We start from the raw sequence: 17,077 nt of genomic DNA on the forward strand, positions 1-17,077 counted from the left end.
TCAACTTTAAATATTTTTGCTTTATTAAGAAAAGTATAAAATATTCAATTCTACATTTTAAACACTATTATTTTAAGATTCAGATATCTCTTCATACTGCCAGCATGTTTCCAATACTTGCACAGTACCTTAAATAACTGTAACTCTGAAAAATCTTGAACTCTGAAAAATAAAAAAACACATATTGAGGTAGTGTGCCATCCTAACAGGGCAAGGTGATCCTTGACTCCCCTAGTGATTAGTGAGGCTGAGCATCGTTAACTTGTTGGACATTTGTGTGTCTTTGTAGAAATGTCCATTCAAGTCCTTTGTACATGTTCTAATCCGGTTGTTTACATTCAGTTTTAGGAGTTCCCTATGTTATAGATATAATTCCCTTATGTGGTTTTCTCCATTGTTTATTCATATGGCTCTGTACTGCATATTTGCGTCCAGGGGAACTGGATCAAGGGGTGTATGGGGAATTCAATGGTTAGGACTCAGTGCTTTCACTGCTGGGGACTGGGTTCAATCCTCTCAGGGAACTAAGATCCCACAACCTGCAAAGCATAGCCAAAAACCAAAATAAAACAAAAAGGTAAATATATTTACAATTAATACACTGCCACCTAATTGCTCAGGTGTAAGAGGTTACACTAATTTACACTTCCACCAATTCCATTATATTCCATTATATGCTTAATGATCTCTCCAGACAACTTAAAAGATTTTTTCTCACTTTTGAATTAATAATTCTAAGATACATTAACTAGAATTTAGGGAACAGATAAAGAATAGAGGGGTGGGGCATGTGTGTGGTTGTGTCCAACTCTGTAACCTCATGGACTGTGCACCCCGCCAGGCTCCTGTGTCCATGGAATTCTCCAGGCAAGAATAATGGAGCGGGTAGCCAGTTCCTTCCCCAGGTATCTTCCCAACCCAGGAATCAAACCTGGATCTCCCACAATGCAGGTAGATTCTTTACCATCTGAGCCACAGGGAAGCTCAAAAGTTTCATGGAATTCTCCAGGCAAGAATATTAGAGTGTTTATCTGTTCGCTTCTCCAGGGGATCTTCTCGATCCAGGGATTGAACCTGGGTCTCTTGCATTGCAGGGAGATTCTTTATCATAGGCCCCCAATAAAGAATAAGACCTGACTTATTATGTTAATGGCTCTTAGAGATAATGCTTATTGTAATAAACACACTAACAAAACCTAGCTAAGGAAAATAGGCATTTGAAAGTCCATGAGTTTTTCAAATTTTACCTTTTTTAGTAGGCTGGTACCACTTTTCTACACAGACATTAATGATAAAACTTCCTGGGTTTTCCTTGAGGTCTTCCCCATTTGTTTTCTGTTTCTTTTTTCAGTTTATTTGCTTTGTATCTCTCAGCCATTGAGACAAGATCCTCTGGGACACTCTGAACCCAATAAATGTCTTATTAGAACTGAGATGATTCCTTTAACATATCAGCTTTTCTATAACATGCTAACATGCCTCCAAATAGTCAGAGAATCTCAACAATTGATTGCAGATGCCTTCCAAACAGAATGAAATGTGTCCTCTGCATAGTCAACACTGAATTTTCAAGGTATAACAACCAGTCTGGTGGTAAAACCCCCTGTCAGTAGGTACGCAGCCCTCCTGCTCACATGGCCCTTCATCTGCTTCCCAGTGCCTTTATCTGGTGCCATTTTCTCCTCTTGAGGAATGAGGACATGCCCTGCTTCCTCTACATTCTCCAACCACCACCCACTGGGCTCTTCCTCAGCAGCGTTCAGTGATGCTCCCCCACATTAGAACAGGCTCCCCAGTTATACATTATATTATATCATCATATTATATTATAGCACCTCATCTTTGCCATGTTACAACCCTCAAAACACACATTAATTATTTGCTTAATATCTGTATTCCCTGATAGGCTGTAAGGCCCAGTACTTAGAATAAATGAAACTTGAACCTTATAGAAAATAGAGTTGCATATTCTCACCTGATTTGCTCTTTCCAGAATATTAATTAATTCACCAGCAATCTTCCAATCATTTCTAGTGATAAGGGTAATAGATACCCCGGTCCTCCTTCAAGGGGGGAAAAAGTTAACATAATTTTATTTATAATTTATAGTAACGATTCAGGTAGAAAAATTGAATAAAACTATAGCAAAACATCAATTCTTTCACAAGCCCAACCATGTATGATGCAGTAAGATTTAGCCATTCAGACAAAGAAGATGTAGTACATATATACAATGGCTGAATACTACTCAGCCATAAAAAAAGAATGAAATAATACCACTTGCAGCAACATGGATGGACCTAGAGATTATCACAATAAGTGAAGTAAATCAGACAGAGAAACACAAATATCATATGGTATTATTTATACATGGAATCGAAAATATGATACAAATGAACCTATCTCTGAAAGAGAAACAGAATCACAGACATAGAGAACAGACTCATGGGTGCCAAGAGGGACAGATTTGGTGGAGAAATGGAGTGGGAGGTTGGGGATAGCAGTGGAAGCTTTCACACATCGGATGTCTAACAGCTAGTTCCTACTGAATACAGCACAAAGAACTATTAATATATTCAAAATCCTGTGATAAACCATAATGGAAAAGAATATTTAAAAAAGTATATATATGCATCACTGAATCACTTTGCTGTACAGCAGTAATTAACAAAACATTGTAAATCAACCACTTCAGGTTTTTAGAAAAACATTTAGGCACTGAAATAGCAATTTGGGATCTAATCTTCAGCTGATCAAACAGCACATCACAGGAGTTTTATGACTCTGCTCAAAGAGAGAAAGCAAAGATCTTCTTTTTCAAGGTAAGGACAGTCTGTGAGAAGAATGAGGGGTATCCCCGGGGTTGGTGGGCAGGCTCCACAGACTTACCCTGCTCTCCCGGTACGTCCCACTCTGTGGACATATTCTTCGATGTTTCGGGGAAAATCATAATTATAGACATGCGTTACATCATGGACATCAAGACCACGAGATGCTAAATCAGTAGCGATCAGTATTCGCACTTTACCTGCAGAGTGAAACCCAAAGAATACAGACACATTCTGGTACAAACCAACCCAAGACATACCTGTCCCCTATTAGCTAATCAGGTGAAATATTACTGCTTTGAATATTAAAAATACTTATGGAGAGTGCATGGGGAAAGGATTACTTAGTCTTTCTTTTTTCTGGCCACAGGCATGTGGGATCTTAGTTCCCCAACCAGGGATGGAAACTACACCCCCTGCATTGGAAGTCTTAACAACTAGGCCACCAGGGAAGTCGCTACTTCATCTTTTTTAACTGCTGGCAATTTACAACAGAATAGATACCACCATCCAAATGGTTCATTAATCATGTCAAAGATATATGCCTTTCAGGTAAATTAAGACAACCATCCCCCACTGCAAATTCTTACCTTGATATCCAGGTTTTAAACATGGGCTGAAGAAAGAGAATCTGATTAACATTTAGAGCTAGTTCTGGGATCTGTTAGCTGAAGGCAAATATTAGACATGAGTTCCATGAAAGGTGCTATCACTCAGGAAGACCAGGCATTGGGCAGTTTTAAACTGCAATATTAACTGTATAAATGTACCTGTTTTAAAGCTTTTTAATGCTCTCTCTCTATCACTCTGTTCTCTATTGCCATGCAGAGACTCTACTGATATACGCCGGATACCCAGGTCACTTGATAAATGATCAGCCCTAAAACAAAAAATAAAAGTCAGGGGTCTAATTGCTTATTTGAATACCACAATCAATACATTACTGTTATCTCCCCTGGCAAGAGTCTGAAGTAATGTACATATTTTAAGACATACACCCTTCCCTCGTTTGAAATGATTATACAAATAGAAACAATGCTAAAACAAACACATGACTGATGATTTCAATGTAAAAAATACACTCACACAGCTTTCCGGCTGACAAATATTATGACTTTGTCCTTGGGAGACATGCTCTCGATGAAAGCTTGGATATGTGATCTTTTCTCATCTTCTGTGGTGACAATGATATTTTGTGTCACGGTACTTACAGCCTAAAGGATTCACAGATCATAGTACATCAACATTAATGGGCAAACCCCTTAATGGCTCAAAATCCATCTTACTTCTGTCATTGGTTAAATGTTTTAATAAACTGCCAGCAGAAAAAAATGGCAAGTTCTTCCAAAAATCTCCCATTCCTACTCAAGGATTTAGAGCTTGGTCTTTGACTTTTACCACTTAGTTACCCAAGATAAGCTCGGAATTTCGCATGCTTGTCAATGAGCTGAAAGCAACTGGTTGCTATCATTTGAAAAGGAATAACCATGGGTTGAGGCCAAGCTTACAATAACCATTGCCATAAATTATGGCTATAGCCTTTACAATGTTCAGCTTATGACACTAAGAGCTTCAATTAAGTATTGTGACAACTTAATACAAAATTTCCAAATATCATTGTTACCATTTTTCTGCCCCCAAGATGAAATAGTTTCTGAAGTCTTTATCCTGTCTTTTGTGAAATCTAATAAAATAAGCCTAGGCAATAACTTGTTATTAATTACCACTGATTTAAGTAAAAGGTCAGTTTTCATTAATAATTAGTTAAAAGGCCAATTTCAATTATGAAGTGAAAGGCCAATGAACTTTATAATGGCAAAACATTTACAAAATTAATAAGATATAAATAGTAATTAAAAATAAGCTTACGACTAGATCCAAAGTACCAACATACACAATCATGGGCTCTTTCAAATAAGATTGTGCAAGTCTACGAACAGCATATGGCCATGTTGCACTAGAGATAAAATGTAATAAAAAATGTTAAAATGTTTATTAGGAATCAAACATTACTAAGTTTCCCTAAGAATGCTATGAACCAAAGTACCCAGGAAAGACAAACAGTACTTTTTAATGAGGCTGACTTCACAGAAAATATATGGTTCATATTGAACTGCTCAAAGAAGCTACTAGATTAAATCTTCAAATAAGTTTAATAGGTTTATAAACAAAAGGTGAAGGAGAGGTATACCTTTCCCATCTACGGGGACCTAACATGAATTCAGGTGTTAGATTAGTTTTCTCTTGGCCTTTATAAATGGTAAAAAATAAAAGTAAAAACCCAGCATTTTTCATACATTGTGTGTGTGTGTGTGTGTGTGTGTGTGTGTGTGTGTGTGTGTGTGTGTGTGTGTGTGTGTGTGTGTGTGTGTGCGCGCGCGCGCGCGCGCGCGCGCGCGCGTTTGCGCATGCGCGCTCAGTCGTGTCTGACTCTTTGCAACTCAATGGACTGTAACCCACCAGCCTCTTCTCTCCATGGGATTTTCCAGGCAAAAATGCTGGAGTGGGTTGCCATTACCTACTCCAGGGTATCTTTCCAACCTAGGAATCAAACTTGAGTCTCTCGCATCTTCTACATTGGCAGGCAGATTCTTCACCACTGCACCACCTGGGAGCCCTTTTATACGTTGTCGGCAGACAAAACCAAGAGCTTGAGCCAAATAAAAACATTTTAACTGCAATGATGATTGGATATGTAAATTCAGATGTTTCTTCGGTCATATATTATGAAAACCACCACCTTCTGTACTTTAATACTAATTAACAAGGTTTACTTAGGAAACAAAATGAATGAATTTAGTGTATTTCCCCAGTTATATACTGTTCCTTGCCTTAGTTTATCTTGGCTAAAAAGTGTTCTGTGATCAAATATTCACCTCTAAGGACAGATGGTTACTTTTTCCAATCTGAGACCCCCTATAGAACAGTTTCCCCAGGATGTTTTCATAAAAATCTTATTTTTAATTCAGGAAACCCAATAGTCATTGTTAAACTGTTGCATTGAGTTGCTATACTAAGTGATAACATATCTTTTGCCAACAGATCTCAAAATACTTTTAAGTAAGGCTCTAAAATCAAATGAATTCTGTTCCACTGGTTCTACTTTGCAGACTGGCAAATTAAACATATACCTACCTTGTCATAACTGTCTGCCTGTCTGGACGTACATCTAATAAAATCTTCATTATCTGGGGTTCAAATCCCATATCCAGCATTTTGTCCGCTTCATCTAATACCTGCATTAGAAAGGGCCAAATTAGGGGAACTTCCTGGTGGACAAGTGGCTAAGACTCTGTGCTTTCACTACCGAGGATGTGGGTTCAGTACCTGGTAGTGGAACTAAGATCCTGCAAGCCACACAGCAAAGCCAAAAAAGGGCTAGATTAGATGTGGACGGTAGCTAACATACATGTTCTTTCCCTATGAATATTAAGATAACTTTCTCATTTCCTCCACTACCTAAACTACGTGTACTTGCAACACCATTGATTTGTTTGACGACATGTAAGTTTCTAAATATATTCAATGAAAATATAATTTAAATGTCTAAAGTATTCATGTGGAATTCTTTTGTACTTATCTGCATTTTCTAACATTTATAAAATATTAAAATGGAATTATCTTTAAAATGTGTATTTTAACAAACTAGAGGGAATGAGAAGCATTCCTAGGATTTAAAACTATTATGAAATGGATAGCCATTCTGAAAGGTTTGATGAAAGCTTCTTCCTCCCAGGGCCCAAACCCCTGCTCCAAGATTACCAGGTAGGTTATGCTTTTCAGGTACACAAAGTTATTCATCTGTAGATCATGGAGTCTTCCGGGAGTGGCGATGATAATGTCTACACCTTTTGATAAGTCTTTTATTTGTCCATCTCTATCGCCACCACCATATATACAAACACTTAAAAAAAATACAGAGGTTCATGTTCAGGTGAGGAATACCTCTTCACAATTCAAAATCCCAACGAACCTAAGCCCATTTGGGGTATAAAATTTTAAAAAGTATATAAATCAAAAGTATCAGGCTAAGTATAGTCCTGGCCCCTTTCTGAGAATGATCCATAGCCATCAACCCACACTGATGTGTCCTACAAGGTCCATGTTCGAATCCTCATTACCTGACCCCACCACCCCAGCTACAGTTAATTTGAATGAGGGGTAATCAATGCCTGGCCACATACTGAGCCAATGACATCTCATTATGTGTGAAAACAATGAAGAGGATGTCTAAAGCTACAGAGGATTAAAATGCTGGTTCAGAGATGGCCAAAGAAAGCAACTCACCTTTTAAGACCTCTGTACGAGTATTCAGAGCACTCGGCATCCACTTGCAGAGCCAACTCTCGAGTTGGGGTGAGGACTAACATGCCAGGCCCGTTCCTGGCTCTTTGGAGAAAAAGCACATCAGTATCCATCTCAGGCACACAGGACCTTCGTCCAGTGCCTTCAAAATCGGCAGCAATGAACATCTAAGTCATCAACATGCACCTCTCATAAAAAGTTGAGAAATAAAAAGAAAAACAGCCTGACCAAAGAATCCTAGAGCCAAGACACGAGCCTTCTCATGGAACACAGCCAGTGCTTTTCTGTGTCAGACATTCTCAGAGGACTGTACTGAATGCGGTCATTGGAAGAAACTTTCCAACATCTCACTGTGAAGACTTGCGGTGGATATTACCTGCTGCTTCCTGAAAATGTTTCATCGATTTATATCCACCCACACAACAGAAAGTGATTTTTCTCTGAGATGAGGCACTGCCCTTAGACCAGAGCAATCAAACATTGCATTTTTTAGAATTCTTATCTACTAAACCCCTAAAGAGTACCCAGATGTAGAAATTCTTACACAGGTTGGGAGTCAATATGAATAAATCCAGGCATTAAGTAGGACAATGTCTTCCCTGTTCCAGTCTGGGCTACTCCTATCAGATCTATTCCTTGTAGGATGATTGGCCACGCCTGTGACTAGAACAGAATGATACATATTAAAATAAAAAGTACATTTCTTTCTGTCAAGTATTCCTCCTCTCCCAGTCCCAAACTTCTCAACATTTTGAGTGCTAGGCGGTGGTGGATGTGCTGGGAGGATGCTTATAAGAGACAGCTGTCCCTGGTGTTATAAGTTCAAATGACCAGAAATTGGCAGGGGGAAGGGGGGCAGCCAGTGAAATGTTAGAATTAAAGAAAGCATACCTGAATTGGTGTTGGCTTTTGAAAACCTGCCTTTTGAATATTTCTCATAACTTCAGGGTAACAGTGAAATGCATCCTCAAAATTACAAGTAGGGTTAGGAAGAGGACGTTTCTCACCATCTTTCAAGTCATCACAAATTATATTATAATTTTCCTTCCTTTAAGAATATAGAACAAGGATTAAGGATTAGTGGCTTTGATCACTTTACTGTCCAAGCAAGAAATTTTTTCAAACATTAAGGGCATATCTAGGAATTCAAAGGCAACTGATTGAAATCAGACTGTTGGTTAAATTATAGTAAAAAAGTAATACAAAATAGAAGCTAGTTCATCTTTTTTTTACCAGAACAGTTCCAGAGAAGAAAAATAATTACATTGTATGCATGAAAGCCAATGAAAATTTCATGAAAAGGTTGAGAACAGAAACTGAAAATTATATGCTTCATGAATCAAAATCAGATTTGGCAAACACCTGAGAGCCTATAACATTTCACTCACATTTCCTTAATTAATCCTCAGCAATCCTTTGAAGTGGGAATTACTCTCATTGGACAGATGGTCTTTAGTTATTTGTCCATTGTCAGAGCCCTACCTCAATCCCAGAATAACTGCTCTGTCTGCTGTACCATACTATCTTAGTTTTATAAAAGATATTAACAGGAAAAAATGTTACCATTAGGACTTTTAGTTCCATATAATAAAGATTTAACAGTAAGAAATTATTTTATTATTCAGATATCAGATCAATTTCTTATGATTCTCAACAGTTGTAGAAATAATTCTATAAAATTACTGCTGAATATGACAAAAACTAACCATGTCTCTCTTTAAATTTAAACATTAAAATTCAGTTCCTCAATTATATGGGCTATATTTTAAGCGTTTAATAACCATATATGGATAGTAACTACTCTAGACACGAATACAACCCATTTTCCATCTTTGCCAAAAGTTGTACTGATTAGCAATCTCTAATATATGATTTCAGATGCAACCAAGTGTTTTTCTGAATATGAATAAAGTTTCAAATGCAATCATTTAAAGTCTTTTCTAAGTGAGCTAATTTACTAGCCTAATTCTACAAATACTCACTAAAAAGTATTAAAACTAACCCACCTCCAATTGTCTACTTGTTCTTGTGACATTGAACTTGTTTTTTCTGACTCTATGTAAAAGTTTTTCTTAACTGGAGGCAAACCTGCGGAAAAAAAAACAAAATTTAAACTTCGATGAGTAATGAGAATTCACATTTTACTGTCATTTATTCAAAGCAACAGAAATCAAACTAAAATATATATCAAGTTCACCTTGCAGACATGGGAATTTTAGATAGTTGTTCTATACTTTGCCAACCTCTAGGAGATCTCCAATTTTGGTTTGTCTTTCAATTACATTTTTCACCCAAGAAAGAGATCTTGAATAATTAAATACAAAATAAAATAAGCCATGCTTTACAAGACACTCAGTCATCACAACTGACAAATCTTTTCTCATAGCAGATTAATTTTCTTTGCTTTGAAGATCCATCCCATTAGTGTTAAGGAATAAAATATTTACCCTTATTCTATTCTCTGAAGCTACTTTGTTTTCTTTTTTAAATGCTCATCAGGACTCCACCAACTTAAATCCTTTTTCTGTCCCCTGCTGCTGCTGCTAAGTCGCTTCAGTCGTGTCTGACTCTGTGCGACCCCATAGACGGCAGCCCACCAGGCTCCCCATCCCTGGGATTCTCCAGGCAAGAACACTGGAGTGGGTTGCCATTTCCTTCTCCAACCTCTGCCCCAAATCTTCTAACACTTGTGTTGTGATGGCATTGGACAGGCTGACCACCGTAGTCACATAGTAATGGTCACTGCTTAACTTTAAATAAATGGTGTTTACTCTGAAATTCAATGAATAATATGGAACATTATACTTCATACATAATTCCAAGTGAGAATTTAAAAAAATCTGTTTCCTCAAGAACTGTATGTACGTTTAAAATGTTTTCTCCCTTTTATTTTGCCCTTCTTGGTTAAGAAACTCCAAGATCAACTTTTGCTCAGTCACAGCAAAATGTTAACTTACAGTTGGCAGGTTTACTCACTTCATTTCCCTTTTGTCCTAATTTTCTAATTTTATTAAACTTGTGCAGTGAATCATCTCAAAGAAGATGAGATATCGAAATTTAACCTCCCATTTATAACATAAACCACAACACTGACATAGAAACTATCATGCCCTAGGCATTACCTATAGCATTTCAAATTCTACTGTCATTTTGCATATAGATTTCATTACTAAGAGCAACACTTTTTTACAGAGGCTGCTGCTGCTAAGTCACTTCAGTTGTGTCTGATTCTGTGCGACCCCACAGACGGCAGCCCACCAGACTCCTCTGTCCCTGGGATTCTCCAGGCAAGAACACCGCAGTGGGTTGCCACTTCCTTTTCCAGTGTATGAAAGTGAAAAGTGAAAGTCAAGTCGCTCAGTCATGTCCGACTCTTTGTGATTCCCATGGACTGCAGCCCACCAGGCTCCTCCATCCATGGGATTTTCCAGGCAAGAATACTGGAATGGGTTGCCATTGCTTTTGCCATTCACAGAGGCTAAAAACCTCAATTAAGATGAACAACAATATACTATAGAAAAATGCCGGGATCCAGCACTAACCTGCCCACTTTTTCTCATTCCATTTCAAAATGTTGTCTCGGAATTTATCCCAATCAATCAATTTCTGCTCTCCTGAAACATCCTTCATTGCATCTTTTCCATCCGAAAGTTGGACAGCAGCAACACCTGTTAAAAAAATTCCACATCAGTTTCCAAACAAACCCTACCGATATAAAATCCCAAGCCATTTTACAATTTTCTGTTTTAATAACCCAACAATAATAATGCCTGAAACATAAAATTTAGGAATTTAGTACAACAGTGCCATGACAATTCTGGTCATGGTTTTTCATTTATTTACTTCAGATTTCTGAAAGGCAAAAAAAAAAAAAAAAAATACTGGAGAAGTTAAAAAGCATGAGAACCTAGTGTTTGCTAATAAATCACACATCACTAAATCTTTATAATAATCCTGTGTGGCAGATGCTACCCCAAGTAAACAGAGGAAATAGTATCTTAGAGGCTTTTTAGAGGTACTTTCCCAAGAAACACCAAGATGCAAGGTTGCTAGCTGAATATAAGGCTCTCCTGGAAATGGCTTAATAATGGCTTTCTCTCTAGTCCAAGTATATTTGAGATTTTTTAAAATATCAAATACTTCAGCAGTTTTCAAAGTTAGTCACATTCCAGGGAAATGACCATAGACAGGAGGCTAGGACTAACCCTTGCTCTACTATCAACAGCGAAGTGTATTAAAAGGTTATTCTGTTTTACTCCAAAGTAAAACTGCTAGACTTAACCACAGATATTAAGTGTTTCAGTTTGAGGAAAAGTATTCTGGATTTCATAGAAAAAAAAATTCCTTCTATAACATACTAGATTTAATGATGGCAAACCAAAGCTTTGTTATCAGGAAAAACAGCTATAATATGGCTTATGACACTGAATAAAACATTTAAAATTTTACAGGGCTCTAGGGGGCAAAACAGACTTACCAAGTTTGGGTTCTGTTTTGTATTCTTCTTGTTTTTTAACAAGATCATCTATCACTGTTTTTGCTTTGCACTGCATTGCCTTGGTGCCAAAGATTCTTACTTCTGCTTCAGGACACCCTCTTATTATCTAGATTCAAGGGGGAAAGCAGGTGAGACAAGTTCCCTTACCATTCCTCCGGCACTCAGTCTCATGTAGTATAAAAATGTAAAGGAAATACAGGATTGCCTTCAATCACCATCTAAGACATAATGAATAGACTACAGCTTAGATGACTTCTTAAAAAGAACTATGAAAAACTTTGTCAACTTATCCCACCATATGTTAATAACAGGACAGAAATTAGAGTTAGGAATGACTATAAGTCATCCTCTTTAATGATTTAAGAACATAGAAAATTTACCTGTATTTTCGTGTATGTTGAGCTCTGGATCTCTTTTATATTTGACCCACCACGACCTGTTTTTAAAATAAAAGAATTTTTAAAAAATGAAATCAATTACAGGGAACCTACTACCTACTCTGCGTAAAGAACCTTCTCCAGTTCTTCCCAAATCATCCAAACAAAGGCTCCCAAGTTTCAATAATCACGTTCAGTTTGTTAAAAGGGAAGCAGAAGTTTTCTATTCCAAATTGTGTGGGTGACAGGAGGCCCCTTTCCCTAGATACAAAGAATTCATCATCAGCCTAAGCAAAGACTAACTGGATAAAAGAATGTGGATAAACTGGAACCCTTACACAAAACCAAAAAATTCCAATTAAAAAATGTTCAAAGGTCTTGAATAGACCCTTCTTTGAAGATTTACTTATGACCAATGCATGTATATAAAAAATGATTAAATCATGAGATATGCAAATCAAAACCACAATGACGTATCACCTGTTAGAACGGCTCATCAAAAAGACAAGGGTTAAGTTGGTGAGGATGTGGAGAATGGGAACCCTTGTGCACTGTGGACAAGAATGGAAATTGATGCAACCACTATGGAAACAGCATGCAGATTCCTTTAAAAACTAAAAATAGAACTACCTATGATCCAGCAATCCCACTTCTGGGAACTTCATACACAAGCATTGAGGGACTTCCCTCGTGATCCAGTGGCTAAGAATCCACCTGCCAATGCAGGGAACACGGGTTCCATCCCTGGTCAGGGAAAATCCCATATGCCTCAGAGCAAGTAATAAGCCCATGCACCACAACTAATGAAACCCAATACTCTACTGAAGCCTGCAACAAGCCAAGAGGAGCCCTCACTCTCCACAACTAGAGGAAGTCCCCACATAATCAAAACTAAATTAATTAAATAAATACATTTTAAAAATCCTTTTAAAAAAAGAATCAAAACTAGGATCTCAGGATGATAGCTGCATTCCCATATTCATTTCAGCATTATTCCCAACAGCTTAGAGGTGGAAATAACCTAAGGATCTATGAACAGATGCCTGGATGAAGAAAATGTGGTGTATGCGTACAATGCAAGTTTTCAGCCTTAAAAGGAAATCCTGCCATTTGTGACAACAAAGATAAACCTTGAGAGTGAAATGAGACAATAACAATAACAACAACAACAACAAAAAAGACCCTGCATATTCCACTGCTGCTGCTGCTAAGTCGCTTCAGTCGTGTCCGACTCTGTGCAACCCCATAGACGGCAGCCCACCAGGCTCCCTTGTCCCTGGGATTCTCCAGGCAAGAATTCCGCAGTGGGTTGCCATTTCCTTCTCCAGTGCATGAAAGTGAAAAGTGAAAGTGAAGTCGCTCAGTTGTGTCCGACTCTTCCCAACTCCATGGACTGCAGCCCACCAGGCTCTTCCATCCATGGGATTTTCCAGGCAAGAGTACTAGAGTTGGGTGCCATCGCCTTCTCCAATATTCCACTTCTACAAGGTGTCTTATGTAATCAAACTTACAGAAACAAAGTAGAATGGCAATTGCCTGAGGGATGGGGGTAAGGGGGATGATGGGGAAACAGGTGAATGGGGAAATGAATTTTTAATAGGCAGATTCAGTCATGCAAGACGAAAACCTTCTATAGACCTACTAAAAAATTGTTCTCAGTCAACAATACTGTAAGTGTATGTTGTTTACCACAATTCTTAAAAGGGAGGAAAGCTTAATTCCAATCATTTCTAAATGCTTTTCAAAAACGGATTTGTAAGATTCAATATATACGGAGAAAAACAACCCTGTTTTTCAGCAGATAAATCATACTTAAGTTAATACCCTACACCTTCTTATCTAAATTGGCTGTCTTCTTTGTTGTTCACTGCAGGGTAAGCTGCCAAAGATTTGACCTTTTTTCCCAAAGATTTCATAAGCGTAAGAGTTGGCTCTCCCAAATCACAGTCTCTATAAACTATCACCTAACCTGCCTCTTGAGAAATCTGTATGCAGGTCAGGAAGCAACAGTTAGAACTGGACATGGAACAACAGACTGCTTTTCCAAATAGGGAAAGGAGTATGTCAAGGCTTTATATTGTCACCCTGCTTATTTAACTTACATGCAGAGTACATCATGAGAAACGCTGGGCTGGACAAAGCACAAGCTGGAATCAAGATTCCCGGGAGAAATATCAATAACCTTAGATATGCAGATGACACCACCCTTATGGCAGAAAGTGAAGAGGAACTAAAAAGCCTCTTGATGAAAGTGAAAGAGGAGAGTGAAAAAGCTGGCTTAAAGCTCAGTATTCAGAAAACTAAGATCATGGTATCTGGTCCCATCATTTCATGGCAAATAAATGGGGAAACAGTGGAAACAGTGACAGACTTTATTTTTGGAGGCTCCAAAATTATTGCAGATGGTGACTGCAGCAACGAAATTAAAAGACACTTGCTCCTTGGAAGAAAAGTTATGACCAACCTAGACAGCATATTCAAAAGCAGAGACATTACTTTGCCAACAAAAGTACATCTTGTCAAGGCTGTGGTTTTTCCAGTAGTCATGTATGGATGTAGTCATGTTGGACTATAAAGAAAGCTGAGCGCCAAAGAATTGATGCTTTTGAACTGTGGTATTGAAAGAGACTTAAAAGTCCCTTGGACTGCAAGGAAATGCAACCAGTCCATTTTCTAAAGGAGATCAGTCTTGAGTGTTCATTGGAAGGACTGATGCTGAAGCTGAAACTCCAATATTTTGGCCACCTGATGCGAAGAAGTGACTCACCTGAAAAGACCCTGATGCTGGGAAAGACTAATGGCAGGAGGAGAAGGGGACGACAGAGGATGAGGTGGCTGGACGGCATCGCTGACTCCATGGACATAAGTTGGGTAAACTCCGGGAGTTGGTGATGGACAGGGAGGCCTGACATGCTGCAGTCCATAGGGTCGCAAAGAGTCGGAGACGATTGAGAGACTGAACTGACTGACTGAACTGATCAACTATCAGTTGCACTCAACGCCATCATTTTAGCAGCAAAGTACGTCAGAAACCTCGGGGTGGGGCTGGGGGAGGGGACTAGCCCGCTCGCAGCCAGGTGACTGGAGGCGAGGTGGGCGGGGTGGGAGTGCCGTAGGCCCCGCCCCGCACCGACCAGCGCCCTGCTACGCTCTCACCGATCACGGCGCCCACGCAGTCCTTCTTCAGCTTGAAGGAGAGCGGCGGTACTCGAATACCCGCGCCCTCGGGCTGCTGGAGGCCAAAGGAGCCCCTCTGGCCTCCACCCGCGCAGGTCCTTTGGGCTCTTCCACCGCCTTGGCTTGGCTCCTCCGCCGGCCTCGTATCCGGAGCCGGAGGCAGCGCCTCATCCCGCCGGGAAGCAGCAACCCAGGAGGAGGCGTTGGCGCCGGTTTCCGGCCGAGACATGGCTCCGCGAACAAGATCCGGCCCTGCACCCTCGGAGTGCCGTCGAAGGCTGGTCCTAAGGGGCCGCCACGCAGTCGCGGCTCCGGCCCTTACGCGCCGGCGCCCCGCCCCGGCCGCCTCCCATTGGCGGGTGCCACGCCCTGAGCGGGGCCGGACCAATGGTCTCCCTCCGTTCTTCGCCCCCGCCGATCCGCGAGCGCCGACAGCAGGCCGTGCGCCCGCCTCTGGTGCCTTGGGCCTTCCGCGCTCGCATGCGGCCTGGCCGCCGCGAGGACCCGCGTCTCAGTGATACAGAGGCAACAGTCATGTTCACAGTGTTTGTTGTTTTTGAAAGCATAATGGACAAGTGTTTAATTATCCCTATTTGAATGGTCTTATTTCTGGAGAATAGCAAGATATTTTGTACTCTTTACATTCTTTAAAGGCTTCCACAGGTTTTGGCAAACACACGTGATCCTTTAGAGTAGTTCTAGGTGTGTCAGTGGACTCAGAATCAACCTACCTCACCAGCGCGTTAAGACGCGTTTAAGGTGGAAGCCATAGCACTCTGCAACTTGCCTAAACTGATGGGGCAAAGGTCCAGGGGGCCGCCAGCTTCTTCCAAGTGGTTGGAGCCTTGCATCAGGCCTGCGAGACACTGGCAGGGCTGCAGTCCAGAGATGTGCCCAATCTCATGGGTTAAAGTCTTACTTAATGAAGATAGTCTGACTTGTTCATATTATTCCTTTATTATCTTTTTTCTTCTTTATTATCTTTTTAAAGTCTGGAATCTGCAGTGATGTCTCATCTTCAACCCATTTATGATATTGGTAATTTGTATCTTCTCTTTTTCTTAGTTTAACCTGGCTAGAGGTTTACGATTTTTTATCCCCCAAAGAACCGGCTTTTGGGTCCATTGGTTTTCTCTTTTCATTTCCTGCTTTCAATTTGATTTTCACTCTTTTATTATTTCTTTTATATTGCTTACTTTGGATTTAATTTGCTCCTCTGTTTCTAACTTCCTAAGGTACAGACCTAGATGACTGATTCTAGACCTTTCTTTTCTAATATATGCATTTAAGGCTATATGTTTCTATCTAAGCAGTTTTCACTGTATCCGACAAATGTTGAGTTGTGTTTTCATTTTCATTTAGTTCAAGGAGTTGTTACCATCAGGACTTCCTTGGTGGTCAAGTGATTAAGACTGCACTTTAGGGCAGGGGCCCAGGTTCTGTCCTTGGTTGGGGAAGTTCCTCAATGCCTCTGGATACAGGAAAAACGAACAAACAATAAAAGCCAAAAACTATTGTTCCGAAACCAAACCTGAGTCCACTCACCTGCCACACACCAAAGCCAATCTACTGACCCTGGATTATGGTTAAGAAAATTCGTGTTTATTTGTGGGGCTCCAAGTAATAGAGAGGAAATGAACCCTGAATACACTTTGGAAGGACTGATGCTGAAGCTGAAGCTTCAACACTTTGGCCACCTGATGTAAACAGCTGACTCATTGGAAAAGACTGTGATGCTAGAAAAGATGGAGGGCAAAAGGAGAAGAGAGCGCGAGGATGAAATGGTTGGATGGCATAACTGATAGGATGGACATGAGTTTGGGTGAACTCTGAGATATGATGAGGGACAGGGAAGCCTGCCTGCTGCAGTCTATGGGGTTACGAAGAGTTGG

General features: G+C 39.8%; 1 protein-coding gene across 1 annotated transcript; it reads right to left on the reverse strand.

Moving 5' to 3' along the window:
* Window positions 1-1,285: 1,285 nt before the first annotated feature.
* DDX43 (DEAD-box helicase 43) lies at window positions 1,286-15,414 on the reverse strand. The gene is made up of 16 exons (XM_052652025.1): window positions 15,165-15,414; window positions 12,012-12,067; window positions 11,611-11,737; window positions 10,676-10,801; window positions 9,140-9,221; window positions 8,025-8,181; window positions 7,678-7,796; window positions 7,116-7,217; window positions 6,591-6,732; window positions 5,964-6,064; window positions 4,698-4,785; window positions 3,915-4,042; window positions 3,599-3,708; window positions 2,890-3,028; window positions 1,976-2,063; window positions 1,286-1,402 (listed from the first exon to the last, which is right to left on the reverse strand). The coding sequence occupies exons 1-16, from the start codon at window positions 15,412-15,414 to the stop codon at window positions 1,286-1,288; spliced, it is 1,932 nt and encodes a 643-aa protein (XP_052507985.1).
* Between the last annotated feature and the right edge of the window lie 1,663 nt (window positions 15,415-17,077).

The sequence above is a fragment of the Budorcas taxicolor genome, chromosome 14, assembly GCF_023091745.1.
Source record: "Budorcas taxicolor isolate Tak-1 chromosome 14, Takin1.1, whole genome shotgun sequence".
NCBI lineage: Eukaryota > Metazoa > Chordata > Mammalia > Artiodactyla > Bovidae > Budorcas > Budorcas taxicolor.